The sequence below is a fragment of the Neoarius graeffei genome, chromosome 18 (genome assembly GCF_027579695.1).
Source record: "Neoarius graeffei isolate fNeoGra1 chromosome 18, fNeoGra1.pri, whole genome shotgun sequence".
NCBI classification, from domain to species: Eukaryota; Metazoa; Chordata; class Actinopteri; order Siluriformes; family Ariidae; genus Neoarius; species Neoarius graeffei.
In genome coordinates, this window is record NC_083586.1 from 45,098,159 (window position 1) to 45,121,422 (window position 23,264).

The following is a 23,264-nucleotide window of genomic DNA, read 5'->3' on the forward strand; positions in this document are numbered from 1 at the left end:
TTCTGATGTTCAGCGTGAACATTAAGTGCAGCTCTTTACCTGGAATGGCATGATTTTGTACACTACATTGCGACTAAAACTGTCTGATTGGATAATGGATTGAATGAGCAGGGGCACGGGTGTTCTTATTTCAGTGGCTGGTGAATGTATTGTAATTCTTCTTCTTACTGTTCTGCCTTTGGGCAGGTCCTCCTACAGGTTTGACAGCCTCCATCATTCTCGATCCTCTGCCATTCTTTTTAATTATCCATACGGTCTTCGTCCTCCCAATTTGCCCATTAGTGTAGCTCTTCTTCTTCCTCCTCTTACTGTCCAATATAAACGATCCCCTCTCAATACATGTCCTAACCACTTCTTTCGCCTATTTTTTTTTAGCCTTTTCAGCAATTCTCTTTCAACTCCAAGTTCTTGTAGTATGCGCTCATTTTTTTTCTTTTCGTCTCCCTCCTCCATAACCACATTTCCAATGCATCTAGGATATCTTCTTTCTTCCTTAATGCCCATGTCTCTGATCCAGAAAAGGCAACAATCCAGACCAAGCACTTCATAAGTCTGATTCTTAATTCTTTTCGTCACCGTTTAGATGTTAACACCCTCTTGTTCCTTTCATATGCAGATATAGCCATTGCAATTCTAGTTTTCACTTCTTTCTGAATTGTTCCATCTGCTGATATCAAACTTCTTAGATATTTGAAGTGCTCTACTCCTTCCAGCCTCTCATTTTCCAAAGGTTTTCCCCTCTTCCTACATATGCACTGTACCTTTCTTTTTAGAACATTGATCTTCAGTCCCATATCCTTTGCTTTCTCATTAAAGTTCATTGCTCATTCTGCTCAACCCTTCCTCTGTGTTGTTATTGTAATTCAGTGTTATAGATGTGACAAAAGACAATATTTTTGGAAAATGATTATGTATATGAATACATTCTTATTAAATGTCTGAAACAGTCCTTCACATGCTACAGAAATCACATTGCTGTATGAAATGATCTGAACAGGGCGGCACGGTGGTGTAGTGGTTAGCGCTGTCGCCTCACAGCAAGAAGGTCCTGGGTCCGGCGAGGGCCTTTCTGTGTGGAGTTTGCATGTTCTCCCCGTGTCCGCGTGGGTTTCCTCCGGGTGCTCCGGTTTCCCCCACAGTCCAAAGACATGCAGGTTAGGTTAACTGGTGACTCTAAATTGACCGTAGGTGTGAATGTGAGTGTGAATGGTTGTCTGTGTCTATGTGTCAGCCCTGTGATGACCTGGCGACTTGTCCAGGGTGTACCCCGCCTTTCGCCCGTAGTCAGCTGGGATAGGCTCCAGCTTGCCTGCGACCCTGTAGAAGGATAAAGCGGCTAGAGATAATGAGATGAGATGAGATTATGTATATGAATACATTCTTATTAAATGTCTGAAACAGTCCTTCACATGCTACAGAAATCACATTGCTGTATGAAATGATCTGAACAGGGTGGCACGGTGGTGTAGTGGTTAGCGCTGTCGCCTCACAGCAAGAAGGTTCTGGGTTCGAGCCCCGTGGCCGGCGAGGGCCTTTCTGTGCGGAGTTTGCATGTTCTCCCCGTGTCCGCGTGGGTTTCCTCCGGGTGCTCCGGTTTCCCCCACAGTCCAAAGACATGCAGGTTAGGTTAACTGGTGACTCTAAATTGACCGTAGGTGTGAATGTGAGTGTGAATGGTTGTCTGTGTCTATGTGTCAGCCCTGTGATGACCTGGCAACTTGTCCAGGGTGTACCCCGCCTTTCGCCCGTAGTCAGCTGGGATAGGCTCCAGCTTGCCTGCGACCCTGTAGAACAGGATAAAGTGGCTAGAGATGATGAGATGAGATGATCTGAACAGGACCTGAAGATCTTAAACAAAGTAAGATGAATCAAGTGTCCCCCTCCAACTCAACGTCAACCTTAGACTTACTTACGACATGGAATAACAAGATACAGGTATGTTGCTGAACTGCATGTTTCAAAAGAGGGAGCATCAGATCACTAGTCATAAAGCAACATAGTTAAATATAGAACTGTGCAAGCATTTAAATGTGATTAACAATTTTATTTTTCCATGGCAAGGTTGCCAATTGTATGAAATTCCCAAGCCACAATAACAGCTCTGATGACTGGACCTGAACCACTGCTGAACCCTTCCAGTGGTTCATAAAGCAAAGCCAGGGGGGTCTATAATTTTTATAATTTGTTACTAGTGGAAATCACAACCTATAATCAAATGTATTACATAAGTGTGTTTGAATTGAGTAGGTTTGGTCCAAAGTTCAAGAACTCAAGTATAAATAAATACTAGGCCAAGCTAGACCTCATGTGTTTTGTGAGTGGAAAGTTCAGGAATAAAAGTTATATGGCTCTAATAAATATAGTTCGAAGGTGGTCTGTGGAATTTATTTTACAGCTATAGAGATCCTTGGTTACAAAGAATGAGAACCTCTGCTTTAATCCATAGACTTCAACTAACTAAATAAACAAACTTGAATGGGTGTCGGTTTTCCACCTAGTACTGAGTTAGGAGTACTACAGCATAAACACACTGCTCATGAGTCACTTATTTTTCCACTGAATCTGTTTTAGCTGTGGGGAAAAAAAAAAGAAAGATTGGAACATGTAGCTCTATTTAATTCCCATAGGTGGCAGAGTTCAGGGGTTATGGGGGAAAATACCAGCGAAGAGTTAAAAAGCACTTTCACATACATAAGTGGAGATCTTGACAAGAAAACTGTATTAAAAACATCTGCCAAAAATAATATTGACTCAATATTCACAGGATTTAAGTCAGTCAGAAAACTGTATGACAAATTTAGCAAAGACTTAGAAATGTTTACATTTTTCATGAGGAAAGAGCAAGATCCCTAATCAACCACCCCATTATAGAAAATAGTTATGTGCCATAAAAGATTCAAGGATTTTCTCAGACGCTGTTTTAAATTAGGCCAAAAAAAAAAAAAAAAGTGTGTTTCCGGTAACCCGACCGATCGAGAATTTCCGCGTCGAAATTGCCGACCGTAAAGTTATTACAAATTTCCCTCGATATTTTAGTATAAGCGGCGTTAGTTTGTCATAATTTTTTGTTTCAACGCATTCAAGTTGTGAAAGAAACGATAAAAAGTAAAATGTTTCGCCACTTCTATCAGCCCTCCTGCATAAACATGGAAGCGCACTTGTATACTGAAGGAGGAAGGGAAAACTGAGCCGAGCCGCCATTTTGAATCCTCATTCACGGCTGTAATGCAAATTGCTTCCTCTTCAGTATACAAGTGCATCTCCATGGCAGGGAAAAACACTACATTTTGCCGCCTATGTAGTCCCATTTTTATACAAATAGGAGTCATTCAGGATTCAGCCATGTTTTTGCTCGGTGTTTTTGCTCGACCCAAGTTCTACAGTAGGCTAGGCTAGGCCGTCTGCTTTTAATGGAAGTAGCCTAGCCTAGGACGTTATTTTCACGTTATTTCTTGATAAGGTGTTTTCACGTTATTACATGAAAATATCATGAAATAATGTGATAATTTCGCATCATGAAATTACGTGATGTTATTACATGATAAATATATTGTAAAAACGTGATAACTTTAACAATATCTTTTCACGTAATTACTTGATTCTAAGCCAATTTTTTTTGAGTGTGGCAGCAATACGCTTCCGTAGATCATAACTCGAACTCTTGCAATTTTTTTTTTATTAGTTTAAAGATTTAAAACACTTTTATTTTATTATGATGTGTGGTATAAAGGATTCTGTGCCAAAATACTATTTTGTAAGATGTTACTTGTTGTAACTTGTGTTAATTTTTTCGAACAAAATAAAAAAAAAAAATTTTTCCTACCTACCGACCTTATTTTAGTATTTCATGTTACCTGAAACACACCATCTTTTTTTTTTGGCCTTAAATAAACAAATCTACAACTGAAAAAAAAAAATCTCTGTATTGGATGTGTATCAAATGATAGAGATTAGCAATAATAAAAAAAAAAAAAAACAGAGATGAACACATTGCTCTGTTTAAAAAAAAAAAGTGTCCAGAAACAGCTGTATTAAAAAAAAAAATAATAATAATAATAAAAACAAGCCCTAGACATTGGATGCTTGTAACAGCAATCTATTCACCAAGCACAAATGAATCATGGGTAAGACAAAATAGAATATTTATAAACTCAGTGATAAATTACACACACACACTTATTAAAAAAAAAAACCCATTTCAAGTGGACATATTACTTCAGCAGAGTCTGTGTGTGTGTGTGTGTGTGTGTGTGTGAGAGAGAGATACAAAAGCTTCCTTTTTCCAGCCTTTTTACACTGATCTCTCGTGAGTTTCCCACTTCCTACTGTAATGATTAGTCATAGTGATTGCAATAAGGGCTACAGATACTCGCTCAACCTCAAAAGGAACCTTGGCTCCTTCAAAAAACTGTGCGTCTCTACCATTAAATGCATCCTCTTTACTATTGGTGCATTTAAAACTCATTATATACATAAAGACTAATTACAATACACATATACATGAATAAATTAAAACTCTGTACATCATGATTGAGTCAGACTTGAACATCACTGAGAAAAGAAAATAAACAACGTGTTTCCAGCCTGCATCACTGCAACTGTCACACTCCACTCTATTTCCACTTGATTAGCTCTTCTGGGTAAAACATTCAGGAATATTAATGTCAGTAATATTCAGCTCAACCCCCATAGTGACCCATAGCTGCAGTGGCTGTGGCTACATCTCCAAAACCCAGAACAGAGCGTACACGTTTACGGTTCATGATGTAGGTCAGATGCTGTCATTTAGTGAATCCTATTGTTCTGGATCTTAAAGAAACGACGCTGCACCCTGCTGAGCTCATTTACATCCAGGCACAGGAGAGCAGACGGAAACCTTTCCAGTGTATCCAAAATATAATAACTGCAGCATCAGTGTGAGAGAACCTTTTCTCAAACTAACCAAAAAACTTATTTCCCAAAGTTTGCATTTCTTCAATCTTTACAAACGCGTCCCGATTAAAACCCACCTTATCTAAACCAGTGCGCGCGTCTCGGGCCTGAAACGGCAAAACGTATTTACGGATTTCTTTGAACGCGGCAAGAGAAGCACGACACTCACGAAGCACGCAGTTTTGGCAGAAGATAAACATTTCAAGCGCAAATCCCAATTACAGCTCATCGCTTTATCGTTAACTCCAAAGCACATGCTTGAATGCTAGTGCAACAGAGGGCGCTTTATTTTTGAATGCGCAAGAGACACGACTAAGCCTGTAGGGATGCGTTCTTGTCCCGACCGGTTGCACGTTGGTGGTCCAAGTCATTTGTTTGAGTAGATAATTTACAAAATCACTGGAATGTATGGGAAACTTACAAAACAGTTCACTATAGAACTAACGGCAGCTTAATCTCGTAAGGAACAATGAGGAAGTGATTCGTGCTGAGCCGAGATGTGTGGGGTAGTGAAAGTGAGGTATGGTGCAATGACGGTCGTTCTTCTTCAAAATGACAAGTTAGCCATGACTTATCCGTATAAAACAATGCATATAATGAGATGAGATGAGACTAAATTCATTAGCTCCTGCGAAGTTAACAGCACACTAAAATCATGTTAAATACGACATAAAACACTGACCTTCTAAAATACACTATTTTCCTGAACAATGCTTGTGCACTGCACCAACGCAATGCTGCTCTCTTCGAAGTAGGAGACAGACAGAAATAGCTTCTTTGTCCTTCGTATCGCTTTGTTCTTTTTGTGCCGAGCTGAAAAAATACGAAGGAGTCTTTCTTATTTCCTTTTCGCCATCACATCCAGGAGGAAAAATTCTCTCCCCTGCAGTGTGTCAGGAGTCTGTGGAGGTAAACGTGGACTGGATGCAGCACTTGGTATCTGTATTTACCCGGTTTCTCACCATGGAATGGATGCAGCATCACACCGTCACCAGCAGAGTGCATAAGAGCTGTAGATGAACGACTAGTTCACCAGTAGAACGTCTTCGTAGGTGGTTGTCCTGGAAAGAAAGCAGGAATTCAACATCGTGATCCGTATTATTAGGAACAGGATGAGCTCAGAGCAAGTTATGGATGACTAACAGTGCGAACATACTAAGCTAGTCACATTAAAACGGAAGGAACAGCTCGTCATCTTTACAGCTTTGCACACCTGTGAGGGAAAAGAAACATTAAAGATCCTTTCACTCAATAATCTCTATGTTGTACGCTGAAACTATTTATGCCTCACGATTTGTCTTATGGAGAAAAAGGGGGCGGCTCTATCCCGTGTGGGGGCGGAGTTCATTTACAAGCCGGAGTTAATGAACATCCTAAGGGGTGTTCACACGGCACATATTTGCATCGATGCTGCACCGATGTATTTTGTTGCGATATATCTTACACCGGTGTAAATTTTGTGGAGCGTTCATACGTCACAAACCTGCTTAGCGTGTTAGCACCGGTGCAGCCCCACTTGCGTTCACACGGCAGTTTTTGCGACCGTGCTATACGATAGTAATAATGCGGAAATGAAATATGCGCGTGCGTGAAAATGTACTTCCTTTTCCCGGTTGTCATGGCATCACCAAGCGCCAGGAAAACAATGTGGATGAAGACACCAGTGTTGCCAGATACTGCTGACGTTTTCCAGCCCAAAATCTGTTCAAATCCGCCAAAATGCACTTAAAACCGCCCAATCTGGCAACACTGGAAGACACGCAGTTCTGTTGTTGTTGATATTCGCCATTTTGGAAGCACAAAATACCAGGATGCAAATTATGCAATGCCCGTATGTAATCAACTCTCCTCACGCGTAGCGAGTCTACCCCTGTAGCGTTCAGACGTCCCATTTTATATCGGTGCTGCCCCGCAAACTAGCATTTACTCCGGAGTAAATTTCTTAAACCACCTCCCGAGCAGGGTTAGATTTGCACCGGTTTAAGCAGCTTTCAGGGGCTACACCGGGATAACTTTGTACCGTGTGAACGCTCTACCGGGTCAGCCCCGGTGCTACACCGGAGTAAAAGTTGCCGTGTGAACACCCCTATAGTCATGATCCATTGCCAATCGGGAGAGATAAAGGCACAATAACTCGGAGTCAGTCAGCATTATGAAAGCTTGATCGTACTAATTCGCCTCTGCTCGCTTAGTCATATCAACACACACTTTGTGTGTAAGCTGTCAGACCTGTCACAGCAGCAAAAGAAGGAGCACGGCGACGTCTCCAGGCCTCGGAACTTTCCAGAGCAGGGTGTGTCTTTACACTCGGCGATGAATGCGTGCAAGTCGGTGATGTGATAGGGCTCCTGAGTTTGTTGCTATTTAGAAAAACAAACGTTAGACAACCCAAAGTTGAAGAAAGTAATATGGACACGATGTACATTCTCTCAAATCATCTTACTGTTCAGAAAAAAATATCAACTACAAAAACACCCTCCTTGGAATATTATTATTATTTTTTATTTCCATCCACATTCACTGGATATGAGCAATCGCACGCTCCGATTGGCTACTCTACTACTAGGATATCAGCTCGTATACTGTGAGTAAAAACAAAATGGCGGAGCGTGTTGCTGAACCAACCGAGAACGAAATAAAAACTCGACTCGAAAACAAAACCCCCAAAAATACAAGAAAGCAACAAAATAGGGAATGAAAATATTTGATGGGTAAGAATGTATCTTTTCTTTTTCAAGCATTATCATCATCATCATCAAGGGACAGACAGTGGAAGTTATGAATGATTTTAAATATCTTGGCACTTTTATAGACAGTAAACTTATTTTTAAAGAAAACACAGATTTTATTTTTAAAAAGTGCTCACAACGTCTTTACCTTCTCCGTAGACTCAAAAACTTTGGTGTGAACAAGGACATCCTACAAACAGTGTATGAAAACCTTGTTGAAAGCATTCTATCATTTAATATGATCATGTGGTATGGTAACTTGAACATGCAGAGAAAAAATAAGCTACAGAGAATAGTGAATATGGCTACAAAGATAATAGGAAAGCCACAAAAGCACTTAAGTATTATGTATGATGAACAGATTTTAAACAAAACCAGGAAAATCATAAATGATCTTTCCCACCCGCTCCACTGTGAATTCGAGCTTCTACCCTCTGGGAGGCGTTTTATGGCGTATTCACACCTACGTTGTTTGGTCTGGACCAAACGAACCAAATTTCCCTTGGTCCGGACCTTTTGGGTTGGTCTGAATACAAACCACCGAGCTCTGGTCCGGACCAAACAAGCGGACCGAGACCGAGCTGCAAGGTCGGACTCGGTCCGGACCAAAGGAACCCTGGTGCGGATCTTTTGGAGGTGTGAAAGCAGACCGGACCTAATCCGACAGTTTTGCTTTTTTGTACCTCGGGAGCTTCCGTCGTTTGTCGAGCATTATGGGAAACAGAGTCTTGACACTCCACCGCCAAGTGCAAACACTGTTTCGGTTGTCAAGGGAACCTTACAACAGTCGTTCAGTCATTCAGACCAGTGGTAGGCTAGACTATAGAGTACAAAAAATGAGTAGGGGGCAAACGTGGGCCGAGGAAGAAACGCGTACCCTTGTGGATATATGGGCAGATGTCCACATATCTGAGCTTTTGGAGAGAACACACAAAAATGCCGACGTGTTTGCTGTATTCAGTGAGAAAATGAAGGAGAAGGGGTTCACGCGCTCCCCAGAACAATGTCGGCTAAAAGTGAAGAAACTCCGTCAGACCTACATTAAAATCAGGGACATTCTTTCAGAAAGTGGCGGTACTAGCGACGCAAAAAAGAAATTCATCTATTGCGTGAAGAGCCAGAACTGTCACAACATGATGTGCGCTCATCAGCGCTATCCTCCGTAGCCGCCTTGCCCTTTGTCATCGTCGTTGATAAATTACTTGTACAACAGCATAGTAATCGCACAATTGTGAAAACAGTAAAAACTGGAAAAAACATATAGCTTTGATGACATTAAAAAGAATAACAGCACGGAAAGCCTCCATGACTACTTTTGAACTTGATGCTTTGTGCGCGTGTCGTCTCTGACCAATACCTGAACGACCTCAGGGCGCGTGGCTTTGTTGACAGATTTTGGTCCGCTTACTAAAATGTACAGTGTGAAAGCAAACCGCACCAAAATGAAAAAATAAAAAAAACATTTGGTTCGGACCCAAGCAAGTGAACTATCGAACTATCCTGGTCTGAATACACCCTTAGAGTGCCCAACGCTAATAAGAACATCTTTAAAAACTCCTTCGTCCCAAAAGGAATAAGGGTGATAAATAATACAGGGATTCTTACTTAATTCACCCCAGTCCTTTTTACTGGTCTGATTTATTTATTTATTATTATATTTATGATATTTATTACTTTTCAGCTATTTCATTCTTTTAAACACTCTTTTGAGTGCTAATGTATTTTTATAATAACTTCGTTTTCTTTTCTTTTTACAAAATGCAGTGCTTGAGTGCTTGATTTGTGTATTGTGATTTTAATGTTTAATTGTTTAAATGTTTGTGGTGAAACTGAAGACAAATTTCCACATTGTGGACAATAAACTATTCGTATTCGTATCATCATCATCATCGCATTTTTCACAAAGTGCTACTGTCATTTCACTGGTTTGTTTACAATCTTCATCTTTAAGCAGTAAAATTTGTTGAATTTTCTTAGACTGGCTCGAAAGCTCAAAGAAGTTTGAAAATTACAGAACTGAAATGTCCAAGGAAGAATTAAACAAGTGTCTTAAGCTATTCTATACCTCGGCACGACAGCAAGACGGCACTTTCTACAAAAAAACAACACTGAAGTCAATTCATGCAGCCATCGATAGGTTAAGAAGTCCGCCTAAGCGGAAATTATTTTGTCGGACGTTTTGTATAAAAGTTTTTATCGATCGAATTTGCAAAAAATAAAAACAAAAATGCTCCGTTTCTCAAAATCCAGTGAATGTGGAGAGAATAAAACAGTTATTCCACTCAATCTTGTCATACATGGCTTATAGCCGACTTGGTGCTACGCGCCTCGTCAGCGATCAGCTCGTGTACGACTCGATTTCATAGAATAACTTAATTATTCTCTCCCAACCTTCGAGCTTACCTTGATGGTCTCGTATGCCCCGGTGATGAGGGCGATGAACAGTGAGAGGACCATGTAGATGAACAGAGAGATAAATGTGTACAGGTACACCTAGAGAAAGAGATTTATACGCAAAACCTGTGAGACAGTTCAAAAATTGGTTGAAAACAGTGAACTGTGCTGAATTACAAAGCAAACAAAACAATCCTAGACTAAGGAGCACAGATGTCACCTGAAAACTACTTTTAAGTTATATATTATTTATTTTATAATTTATATTGTTTCCTATTTATTCGGAAACAATCTGCACTATGAATTTTGCAGTTCACAGCTGAAGTGTTGACAGCCATTCACATTACACTCCTGTGTGTCAGCTGTAAACTATAGACTCTGTGTTGCAGCTTCTGCAGCTTCCAGGAAGCACCAACAGCAATGCAAATTATATCCACAGGACGGGGTATAAATTCTGCTTCTTCAAGTCAAGTCAACTTTATTGTCAAATATGCTATACATGCTCAACAGCACAGATGAAATATCAGTCCTCTCTGACCCACGGTGCAAACAGGCAATGCAATAAATAAAAATAGAATAATTGAAAAAATATATATATAAACAGTATAAACACTCTAGATAGGATCTAGACATAGACTAAACACTCAAACAATATAAATAGTGTAAACACTAGATAAGAACAACACTCAGACAATATAAACAGTATAAACACTAGATAGGAACTAGACATAGACTAAACACTCAAACAATATAAACAGTATAAACACTAGATAAGAACAAGACATAGACTAAACACTCAGACAATATAAGTAGTGTAAACACTAGATAAGAACTACACACAGACTAAACACTAAACACTCAGACAATATAAACAGTATAAACACTCTAGATATGAACTAGACGTAGACTAAACACTCATATATACATACATTTTTTATATATATATATATATATCATCTCATTATCTCTAGCCGCTTTATCCTTCTACAGGGTCGCAGGCAAGCTGGAGCCTATCCCAGCTGACTACGGGCGAAAGGCGGGGTACACCCTGGACAAGTCGCCAGGTCATCACAGGGCTGACACATAGACACAGACAACCATTCACACTCACATTCACACCTACGGTCAATTTAGAGTCACCAGTTAACCTAACCTGCATGTCTTTGGACTGTGGGGGAAACCGGAGCACCCGGAGGAAACCCACGCGGACACGGGGAGAACATGCAAACTCCGCACAGAAAGGCCCTCGCCGGCCCCGGGGCTCGAACCCAGGACCTTCTTGCTGTGAGGCGACAGCGCTAACCACTACACCACCATGCCGCCCTATATATATATATATATACACACACACACACACACACATTGGTTCAAATACCCAAACAGTCAAGGGCACTTGAGGTATAGCAGGTAAACATGAAACATGAAATAAGCAGTATAAACAAACTAGCAGCTGTTAAAATGAGGTAGTGCGGAATAGTGCAAATGAGTGAGGTAAAGTGAGATGTGCGGTCCCTGAGTTCAGTGTGCTAATGAACGATGAGATGTATGTATGAGATGTTCTTCCTCCTTGTCTAGCACTGTTGCCAGGTCAGGGTCCATGTGAACCCTATTGATCCAGGTCATATTAATTGGAGCATAGTTTTACGCCAAATGCACTTCCTGACGCAACCTCCCCATTTCTGGGCTTGGGAAACCACCATTCACACACATTCACACCTATGGGCAATTTAGAGTAGCCAGTTAGCCTAACTGTGGGGGAAAACTGGAGCACCTGGAGGAAACCTACACAGACACGGGGAGAGCATGCAAACTCACACAGAAAGGCCCCCCGTCAGCCACTGGGCTCAAACCTAGAACCTTCTTGCTGTGAGACGACAGTGCTAACCACTACACCATTGTGCTGCCTCAGGGGTAAAAATTAGAAACGGAGATATAAATTAAAGATGGCACAGCATTCTTCCACAAGTTGACAGTTCACGGAGGTCTTAAATGAAATGTCTGACATGCTTTTGTCAAAATACTACATGGATAAAGCACCACAATTCCCTTCTCACCCTGTCTAAACAGCCCTGTTCAAAAAGGCTGGTTTGAGGAACGGCCGGTCCTTTTAAACGATGAGCAGGGGTTTTTTTCTAGAAAAATCTAGTATGAATGAGGGTGCTCACCATGGCGACGGAACGAAGCGATGGGGGGGGGATGGTGCCGGTTGTCCGTCCCCCCTCGCTGTGCGAAACCTTTGAAAAATTGAGGCTACAATGGGACATTCTGAGGCTATCTGAGAGGGAAATTGTAACAAATTGTCTGTCAACATTGAAAAAGAAAGAAGTAATCTTCTTCTGTCCCGGACAGTCTTTGGCTTTCTTCCATTTCGTGCCGTGGGATGACATCTTTAAATGCCCAAGTGTCAACAAAAACAACTCGCGAACTACTTCTGTCAAAAACTCCCGCGCCGGTGGGTGAAAGGTCATTCAGTCTCGAGAAATCTCGCTCTACAAGTCAGCTGACCTTGTATGTAACCCATGTCAAATCTCGCGAGAGCAGCCGCGACAAGTAAACAACATGGCGCCTCAGTCTGGAAAACGCCAATTCGGATTGTTTTTGCACCGTCTGGCGGTGTATCTACTATGATTGGAATATTTTTGGAGTAATTATAATGTATTTGATGATCAGACACATTGTCACGTGGTGTTGCTGGGATGTTTTCACGGAGAAAAGATCACTTTGAGAAAGATTGCATGTTGTGCAGTGCATGGCCTAAGTGTGACTTGGGGTTCAATCGGCATTTCGGTAAGAGGGCGCAGCGCCCCTGTTCCCCGGTTTAGACGAAAGCCTGATGAGTTACTGCTCTGCTCACTCCACCCCCCTCTTCTTTCACTGGCCAATCAGATATCACTTTCCTCATGAATATTTATTCACAAAGGCAGTTCTCAAGCCAGGAGTGGAGATACGAGCCCAGTATAATCCTAATGAGCGCCACTTGTGGCATAGAAAGTGGAGCTGAATCTGAACAGCTTGTTGCAGCTCACGTTTTCAGAAATAGGCAGCTCAAAAGAAACTGACCGTGTTGTCTTATTTCTTATTTTTTGGTTGATCGACACTCCAGATACCCAAATACATGCGTACAAGCACTGAAAGTGAGTTTTCCATAATATGTCCCCTTTAATGCTTTTTTAAATTAAGACACAGCCATATTGCAAAGTGGAAATTGTGCTGACCAAAACAGAAAATAAGAATTGCAGCTGATTCATGCTGAAACATGTCGACAGTAGCAGTGCAAGACGAACTGAAACTCAAGATGCATAGAAGCCCTTGTGAAAGTGCGTACATGTGTGTATTTATTTTAGTGTGGAAGCAGTATATAAAAATATAAAACGCACCTGGCTGAAGACCCACACCAGGGTGCTGCTCTCCTGCATGCCGCTGAAGGTGACAAACATGTCGTCTCCGTTTATCAGAGAGAACAGGCACTCGGACACCATGGACATAGAGCGGAACTGACAGGAAGAAGAAAACCAAATGCACATTACCATACATGTCGGTATAACAAATCCAGGCCTGCAGATTCTTACATAGTTAACAGAGAATCTATAAATACAAAATGGTGACAAATATATCAACCTGCTTCAATAAATACAGTAAAATCGGTCACAACCACCACAAGTCTGCTCTCAACAAACATAGATAATATTCAAATGTAAATGAAGAGTAAAAGTAAGTTTACAAGCTATGCACAGCCTTTGTGCATCACAACTTGCTCATCAAGTGGGCTTTGATAGCTTACCTTGACATGGTACGGTCCTAAAACGATCCAGCCGCAAAAGCAGTAGCCCAGATAGATCGCTGCCACACAGCAGCAGAAACGGATCACGTTAGGGAACGCTGCACGCAAGGTCACGATCAGTATCTGGAGCACAAGAGGACTTTTTCATGCTTTATTCGTTGAACAACATTACTGTAGTTTATGGTGGATTTGGAGGAAAAAAAATATATACTAAGTAACTTTAAAAACGCACAATGGAATTCAACACGATATCACTTTAGATCCATGCATATATTTGAAATTTATGATATTGTATGTAATGCACACACATCTTGAAACATCGATAAAGGACATTTATTGTCAAACTCAAGAATTAATTCACAATAAAAAAATTCAAAGTGACAGTTGGTCCATGTTCGGACCGTCATGCTGGAGATTCTGGGTCTGTGTCGTCCAGGGGTCTCAGCAGCAGTGACTGAGGGTGTCAGGAATCTGTCACGGAGGTGAGCTAGCCTGATGTGCTGATCCTGAACTGGCGTCGTGACTCGAGGCTGACCAGGGCGTGGACGATCCCTGGTGCTCCCTGTCTGTCTGTAACGCTGACTCAAACGGGAAATGGTCGAATGATGAACACCGAAGTGCCGGGCGACCTCTGTCTGTGTACTTCCGGCACGCAACATCCCGATGGCCTGTTCACGTTGATTTTGGCTTAGGCGTGGCATCTTCAATAATGACAATTTTCCCATCATTTCCCCCGGGTATTTATAGGCAAGATTGTGTGTGTACAGTGTATGCAAAATTTGTTTGAAAATTAAAGCCTGTCCATGTCATTGACTACCCGAGTCATATTGTACGTTATTGAGTACAACTCCCTTAAATTCTGATTTGAGCACAGATTTGGAACTTATTCGGGCGGAACGAAGTTATTTTTCCATTGTGATATATTTCTTTTCTTCTTGAGATAAACTCAGCACGAATTCAGCAAGTTTTATCAATGTGCGTTTTTAAAGTTACTTAGTGTAGATTGTCAAAAAAACAACAACATAAAAGCAAGTTTAGAGGCTTGTGTGTGTGTGTTTTTTCAGTTTGCTAAGAATGTAAAAAATGTCTGTGCTATTCTAGGATTAATATCTAGATGTGCGTCGTCTACATGCCAACATGCCAAGACCGCAGAAACAGGTTTCAAAACAGAAACAGATAATGATTGTGTGTGGGTTTGTGTTTCTATGAAGATTTAAACACAATGTCCTTACAAAGATAGGAATGTCTGACAGTCTTGATCTTGCTGGTCCCCCAAAACAGCAGGTTTTAACTTCAGAAAATAAAAAAGTACCCGAAAACGAAAACACCAAAATTTTTCCTTTCGAATACAAGGTTATGGTTAGGATTAGATTTGAGTGTATCCACAGCATTAATTAGGAAGGTCATCACAAGAATGTTAAAACAAGCCTGTGTGTGTACACTATACAGTGCCTTGCAAAAGTATTCGTCCCCCTTGGTGTTTGTCCTGTTTTGTCGCATTACACGCTGAAATGAAAATGGATTTTTGGAGGGTTACGTAGCACCATTGGATTTACACAACATGCCTACCACTTTAAAAGGTGCAAATTGTTGTTTTCTTGTGACGCAAACAATAATTAAGATGAAAAAACAGAAATCTGGAGTGCGTATAAGGCTGCGTGAGCTTTGCACGGTTTCAGTGCACAGCCTGTGTAGGCCAAGCGCTCCCGTTTCTCTCTCATTGTCCGGTCTTTTGGAAAACAATGAGTACTAATCCCATCAAGATTGGGAGTTGCTACACCCTCCTACGGTACATCTGTTAACCATTTTAATAATTACGTGATAACGTTGAAGAAATTTGCAGAAAACCACCAGGTCGTTTTCTCATAAACAAACCAGCGCTGACGTAGGATTCAGAGGGAGGCGTCCCGCACGCGACGTCACGGAAATCAATGTTTGCCGGGAAATCCAAACGCCAAGTTGTTTCAGAGTCGGACCAATTCGCCTCAAATGGCTTGATTTCAACTGAATTTTTCTGGTATTGCGCAAGGTAAAAAAAATTGCACAAAATGCAAAATGCAACAGATGTTTGACCAAAGTTTAATATAAAATAGGAGAATTACATTGATCTTGCTCCTGAATTTACCTGTGATATGCACTTTAAGTTCTCATCAGCAGCTCGACTTCTTTAGGCACATATACCAAACATTTCCTGCGGTCAGTGTAAGCCAATTTTTTTTTTTTTCAAAAAAGCATTATGACTAGTATAGTATTAGTGACTGATGCTGGGTAATGAAAGCTTGAATTAGAAAATGGAGGCAGCAGGTTGACATTGTGTACTTACATTGTACTTCTGGAAGAAGCTGAGGTAGCGAATCACCCCCACCCACACCAACAGGGTTGATGTTCCCAACAAAATCCCACACACGTCATAGGACAAGATGTTCTAAAAGGAGGAGAAGAAGAAGCAGAGCCAGGACGGTTGGTTATGGGACCCGTCAGCCATAATTAATAAAGTCTGAAGAATTAATTTTGCTGTTGTTCATTAGATCGATTAAAACACAAAAGGGTTTAAGCCTAACCATTTCCACTTGGCATTTTCTGGTGTCTCAAAGGTATTTACAGAAAAAAAAATCCATATTAAGCAAAACTGTGATATGGACTAATGACCTGTAGTACATTTTTAGCAAAAAGCATCAGAAGCCACAACAGAAGTACAACACCAGTGGCATGTAAAATGCGTGCAAAAGTCTCAGGCTAATGAACTTAAGTAAAGCAAAGTTCCTTCCAAAAATTCTATTACAATGTCCTAATATTAAAGGAGCAGCATTTATCTCATCTCATCTCATTATCTGTAGCTGCTTTATCCTGTTCTACAGGGTTGCAGGCAAGCTGGAGCCTATCCCAGCTGACTACGGGCGAAAGGCGGGGTACACCCTGGACAAGTCGCCAGGTCATCACAGGGCTGACACATAGACACAGACAACCATTCACACCCACATTCACACCTACGGTCAATTTAGAGTCACCAGTTAACCTAAGCTGCATGTCTTTAAACTGCGCAGAAAACAACTAAAGAACAAATACTTCAGAGATGTGGCCGAGAAGATCAACTCTGCTGCAGAAGCAAGGGCTGTGGACAAAGAGTTTGCCTTAGTAAAGAAGTTCAAAGTTCTCAAGACCAAGCCAATGAATGCAATCTCTAAGACCGAACTCAAATCCCATTTTGAAAAGCACTTTGAGCCACGAATGCTAGCAACCCCACCAGAACTCTCACACCCAACTGAATATCCACACCTATGGGAAGAATTAACTGCAATTAATGAAGAAGAACCAGTCAAGGAGGAGGTAGACGCTGCCATAAAGAGTTTCAAAAACAACAAGAGCTCCGGAACTGACAAGCTTAAAACGGAAGGCCTAAAGTATAACAAGAGCAAGCAGCTTCTCAGGATGATCCAGTCCCTTATGGTACTTATATGGACACTTGTTAAGGTTCCTGTGTCCTGGCTCCACTCTAATATTATCTTGTACAAGAAAGGCAAAATTAATGTTGCGACGAATTATCGTGGACTCTCAATCGGTGCAAATATGAGCCGTATCCTTGCAAAAATGGTAATCTGTAGACTAAAGGAAGCTTACGAAGAGCACATCAGTGAAACTTAATATGGCTTCCGCTGTAACCGGTCTACAACAGATGCAATATTCATCCTAAAGACGGTGATTGAAAAGTATGGGGATCCTATTGTTGCGACCTACATTGATCTGAGTGCTGCGTATGACCACGTGCCACGTAACTTGTTGTTTAAAGTGCTAAGAGTGCGAACGGGTACAGAGTGGCTTATAACTATACTCCAGGCACTGTATTTGAACACCACCGCATCAGTAAGTGGGATGAAGAGCAAGTTTAAGATCAGCTCAGGGTGCCGGCAGGGAGGCCAGGAATCCCCGTGCCTGTTTAACTACTATTTCGACTTCATGTTGAAGGTCGCAACTAGTGAAATTGACAAGATCTACCCAGCTGGGTGGGGCGTTGACTTTGAGTACAACATATCATACCTCTGCACTAATAGGATGCAACGGAGACAAGGCTATACACGAGGGACGGAAGCCATCGAATGGATCGCATATGCAGATGATGTAGTTGTCTTTTCTAAGTCGATAAGCGAGGCCGAGAAAGTGCTTACCATACTAAATGAGACATGCCACCGCTTTGGCCTGACGATATCGACGAAGAAAACAAAAACCCAAGTGTTTAATGATCCAATCCTTGCATGAGAACAAATGCTGTTGAGTCTGAATGGTCAACCCATCGAGAATGTGAGAGTATTTACTTACCTGGGCCAGACTGTAAGCAATACAGAGGATGTGTGTTTTACTGAACACAGAATAGCTAGTGCGACAGCAAAATTAAATGAGATGAGAGACGTGTTGACAGACTGCAGGGTGGCAATGGCTACTAGAAGAAAAATCCTAGAAGCATGTGTTCGTTCAAGACTCGTATATGGTACCCAAGCATGGCTACCAAGTGAACAACAAATTGCCAAACTTGAGATGTGCTGGTCACAATGTCTGCGAAGTATGGTGAAGGGAGGTTGGCGCAGGAAGGACGACACAGATGAGTTCCATTTTGTTTACTCTAATAACGATATTAGAAGAATAACGAAAACAAAACCAATCAGGGACACTATCATTATCCAGCACCTCCAATGGACTGCCCACGTATGTAGGGGCGAGAACCAGAGACTCACGAAAAAGATACTGTTTGCCCTGCCCACAAGACGATATTATAGAGATCCTTGGCAAAAAGTAGCGAACCTGTTAGGAGTGACTATTGACCAAGCGAAGAGGGCAACTCAGTCGAAAAGAGAGTTCAGCAGGCTACTCCAAATGGCCTGCTTCCATGGTGACTAAAGTCACTACAGGAGAACTAACTGTACTGTACTGTTTGGACTGTGGGGGAAACCGGAGCACCCGGAGAAAACCCATGCGGACACGGGGAGAACATGCAAACTCCGCACAGAAAGGCCCTCGCCGGCCACGGGGCTCGAACCCGGACCTTCTTGCTGTGAGGCGACAGCACTAACCACTACACCACTGTGCCACCATGAAATAGCATATAGAACATAAATGGAATTATGCATTAAAAAAAAAAAAAGTGTAGTAAAAAAAAAAGTTTCATATTTTAGATTTTTCAAAGTAGCCAGCGTTTACCTTGATGACTCTTTGCACACTATTGGCATTATCTTAACCAGCTTCATGAGGTAATCACCTGGAAAGCTTTTCAATTAACAGCTCTGACTCGTCAAGAGATAATTAGTGGACGAGTTTCTTGCCTTCTTAATGCGTTTGATCTCAAACAGTAAACAGTAAATAATAATACAGTAAATAGCCCTATTCCACAACCATAGTAATCCATATTATGTCAAGAAGCGCTCTACTAAGTAAAGAGAAACGACATCCTTCATTACTTTATGCTATGAAGCAGAGATGGGACCAAGTCACACATGTGCAAGTCTCAAGTAAGTCTCAAGTCTTAACCTTCAAGTCCCAAGTAAGTCCCAAGTCTTTTTTGTCTTGGGCAAGTCAAGTCAAGTCAAGTCACAGGCTGTCAAGTCAAGTCAAGTCCTATAATAAGTCAAGTCAAGTCCAAGTCAAGTCACCTTAGGCGTATTGGCGTAATTTTAGCAGCAGAATATGAATTTAATACATTGAAAAGGCAATACATAAGTAAATGTCAGTAAACATCCCTGGCACATGTGCCCAACCTGTTAAATATTTGCATTTTAAATACTCATGTTCTGTAAAATACATAAAACAAAACAGTAATAATGTCACAAAGTTATTTATTGATGGCAAAATTGATTGCAAGATTGAAAGCCAACTAAGTTTCTCACATTGTCATCAGCCAACAAGAAAAATAAACAGAGAACTGGCATTCTGTTATGTGCGTAGTTAAAAGAGGGTAGGACGACACCTTGGGTTAACAGGGGCATGAGCTCCTCCAATCTCTAATCACGTCAGATGAGATGATTATTATTAATAAGATACATGTGGAGAAACCTGAAGTGACTTCGATGTATGTTTGCGCCAGTAAAAAAAACCCCCAAAGGATAGAGAAATGCGTCAGACATAATTTAGGTCTCAAAAAGAAGACCTGTTCGCCTGTGCAAAAGTGACATCATCTTACCCCATATGACAAGCTACAGAGGTGTGTGCAAAAGCGCTCTCTCTCTTGCTCTCTCCCTCTCCGAGGCTGCCTCAGCCTGTGCGGAGCGGGGACATATAGAACGACTTTGGCGCGGGAGTCTTGGTTCCCGCTATAATAGATTGTTACGAAAATAAATGTTAAATGAAATATGCATCCCGCGCATTCCTTTCCACAGGAACTTTGCTCACAACGTTTCGGTCGTGGCTAACGCACTGTCCTCCTTACCACAAGTGCAACATTTCGGGAACAATACGGAAAGGACAGTGCGCGGGATTCATCTTTCCTTGAACAATTACCCAGAGACTTTGTAAATTACCTCACTGGGAAATATCCAATGCACCTGTTCAGTTACAGAGTTGTGCTCTCTAAATTGTAGTCATTCAAACCATTGTTTTGGCGGCCTGGTAGCCTGATATACTAAATGTAAATTCATGGTTTGGATGACTGCACAATTTATTTTCGTAACACTGTGTTACAGCGGGAACCGAGACTCCCGCGCACAGTCAGCCTATTTTGCAGAGTTTAGTATTGCTGCTAGCCTGTATTCAAACAGCGAGTGGCATGCCGGGGAATCCAAATCGTGGCGCTTTTTTCAATAGTGCATGATAGGCAGTGGGACGGAGTTTTCTTTTCTTTTTTGATCGGGTAGTGTGACGAAAAAAATGTGCAGGTTGCTGCACTGCTATTTCAAACGGCTGTGATAAACTCCTCTGCCTCTATGCCCTATGGACAGTCTGGCTAATGTACACGAACACACTTACACCAATTTGTACTGCTCATGAACGTGTACATGTTCACAAGCTGACCATTAGCTTAACCCTGAAACAGAACAACAGGGTAGGAAGCTGCTTATGTTATTCAGCATCACGACTGCAAAGTGCACAATCAGCTTACTACTACTGATATACAAGATCATTAAACTTGACGTAACTACATTGCTTACCAGCATTCACATAAGAATTTCACAATAATAAACTGAATCCCTAGCTACATCTGCAACGGCTAAAATCCTCCTACTGCTCACTCTCGTGGCTAACATTGGCTAACGAGGAGTTTAGCTGCTATCACCAAATAACAACACATTAATAAACTTACTGGGCAGAATGGATCTTCAAATGCCGGACGAAATTGGAAGTCATGGTCTGGCTGTCAGAAATCGTCACGTTGCAAATCTTGCACTGCGCCGTTCGTCGTTTACCTTCTAGGCAGTAGCCCTTGAAGCCGAAAGTGATGACTCTTGGGATGGCTGATGATATGATGTGAAATCTGTGAACACATCGTGGCATGGGGCGTGCCGGTATATAGCCCACGCAGAGAGCGTGCCAGGGCGGTGACAGGGCGGTGACAACGCAACGGCAGTGCAATCAAAATTACTGAAGTATGTGCATATTACATTTTATTTTCACAATAAAAACACGATGGAAATAACACTCAAGTCACTCAAGTCATCGTGTGTCAATTCAAGTCAAGTCCCGAGTCTTAAACTTCCAAGTCCGAGTCAAGTCTCAAGTATTTTCATGTTTTGTCAAGTCAAGTCACAAGTCATGAAAACAGTGACTCGAGTCGACTCGAGTCCAAGTCCCCAAGTCTCAAGTCCCCACCTCTGCTATGAAGCAGCTTTTAATTTATTTAAAAAAATTAATTACCTTTAAACTTTCATCAATTTTCTTAATTTGACTGGTAATTTGTTCTATCAGTTTTAAACATCTTGAATAACTGTTCTTTTGAACTGCTCTTTCCAAGCAACCTTAATTTTAAAATTGTGTTTTAATCTGAAAAAAAAAAAAAGAGGCCTGAAAAGCAGAACAGAAACATCAAATTTGACCTAAAGGTTCTTCCTATACAAATCCTTCCTATTCTAATAAGAAAGTCCCTTTCTTTCTCTCACACTCATATGTCAAGTACCTTGAACTCAATGCCAATCTTTAAGATGGAGCCGGTGATGGTGAGCACGTCACTGACGATGAGCAGGATGTACCAGCCATTGATGAACTCCATCCTGTCCCCCCAACACACCATGCGATTCAGTTTGTGTTTAAAGTACTGTACAAACTCCTGGACAAGGAAAGTATTCATGTAAGCCACAAATTCAAAAGCACATTGTTTATTTCTTAAGAAAGATCTCCTCATTAGGCCATCCTTAAAAAAAAAAAAAATCCATTTCCTGTCCACCGGGTGAGCAAAAAAATTTTCAGTAGGGAGGGAGGGATTTTTTATATATATATATATATATATATATATATATATATATATATATATATATATGAGTGATTCCACGCTTATGGATACTGAAATGGGGACATGAACTTATTTTTAAAAATTCGCCTAAAACCATTTCTTTTTTTACCATCAGGTCACAAAACATGTAATCTTTAATGAATGATATGTTAAAAGATAACTTTAATTTTCTGAGATGTAATAAAAACATATTTATATGCCAAAGTCAGAACGTAACAGAAGTGTTGTGGACATATATATTCTCAATTTTAACAATGTAGAATTACTTTTTGAAACATAGGAAGGTGATGTTTTAGCAAATATAATTAATAAACATGTGTAGTAGAATAAACATACACATTCTTTCAATAAGATTAACATGGTATATAGCTAGATTGTAATTAATTTGTAACAGACGCGAGATGGACAATCATAACAGAAGTAATGTAACAGACATCATTTTGGAACTCATAGGCTTGACTTTGGCATATAAATATGTTTTTATTACATCTCAGAAAATTAAAGTTATCTTTTAACATATCATTCATTAAAGATTACATGTTTTGTGACCTGATGGTAAAAAAAGAAATGGTTTTAGGTGAATAAGTTCATGTCCCCATAAGCGTGGAATCACTCATATATATATATATATATATATATATATATATATATATATATATATATATATATATATATACGGATGGATAAGAAATCGCAATGCTGTTTACAAAAGCAGACACATTTAATAAAATATGACAGTTTGAATAGATCTAATTAGGTTCTCCTACAGATCTGTCAGGGTCATTAACAAAGTAGGTAATGAATTTCGCACAACAAAACTCAAAAGCTGTTTGTAACGTCTCGGCTGGATCAAGATCAAACGAATTTTCCAGTAATGGTTTGTGATGGTCCGACACACTGACTTTTTGTAGTTCTAAATCGACCGTTAGGCCTAGTTCGGATGAAATTACACTATTAAAATGATCACTGAATGATTTGTTTTTCTGAATCTTTACTATTTTGT

General features: G+C 40.8%; 1 protein-coding gene across 1 annotated transcript in view; it reads right to left on the reverse strand.

Annotated features, from left to right (window-relative positions):
- Positions 1-2,023: 2,023 nt before the first annotated feature.
- mcoln1a (mucolipin TRP cation channel 1a) overlaps positions 2,024-23,264 on the reverse strand; it is a 58,899-nt gene continuing 37,658 nt past the window's right edge. The window contains exons 9-15 of the mRNA XM_060898891.1: positions 21,929-22,078; positions 16,160-16,261; positions 13,837-13,959; positions 13,433-13,549; positions 10,065-10,154; positions 7,162-7,292; positions 2,024-5,993 (exon numbers count right to left, since the gene is read on the reverse strand). Of these exons, the coding sequence (XP_060754874.1) occupies positions 5,957-5,993; positions 7,162-7,292; positions 10,065-10,154; positions 13,433-13,549; positions 13,837-13,959; positions 16,160-16,261; positions 21,929-22,078 (750 nt within the window). The 3' untranslated portion in view covers positions 2,024-5,956. The remainder of the gene's footprint in view (positions 5,994-7,161; positions 7,293-10,064; positions 10,155-13,432; positions 13,550-13,836; positions 13,960-16,159; positions 16,262-21,928; positions 22,079-23,264) is intronic.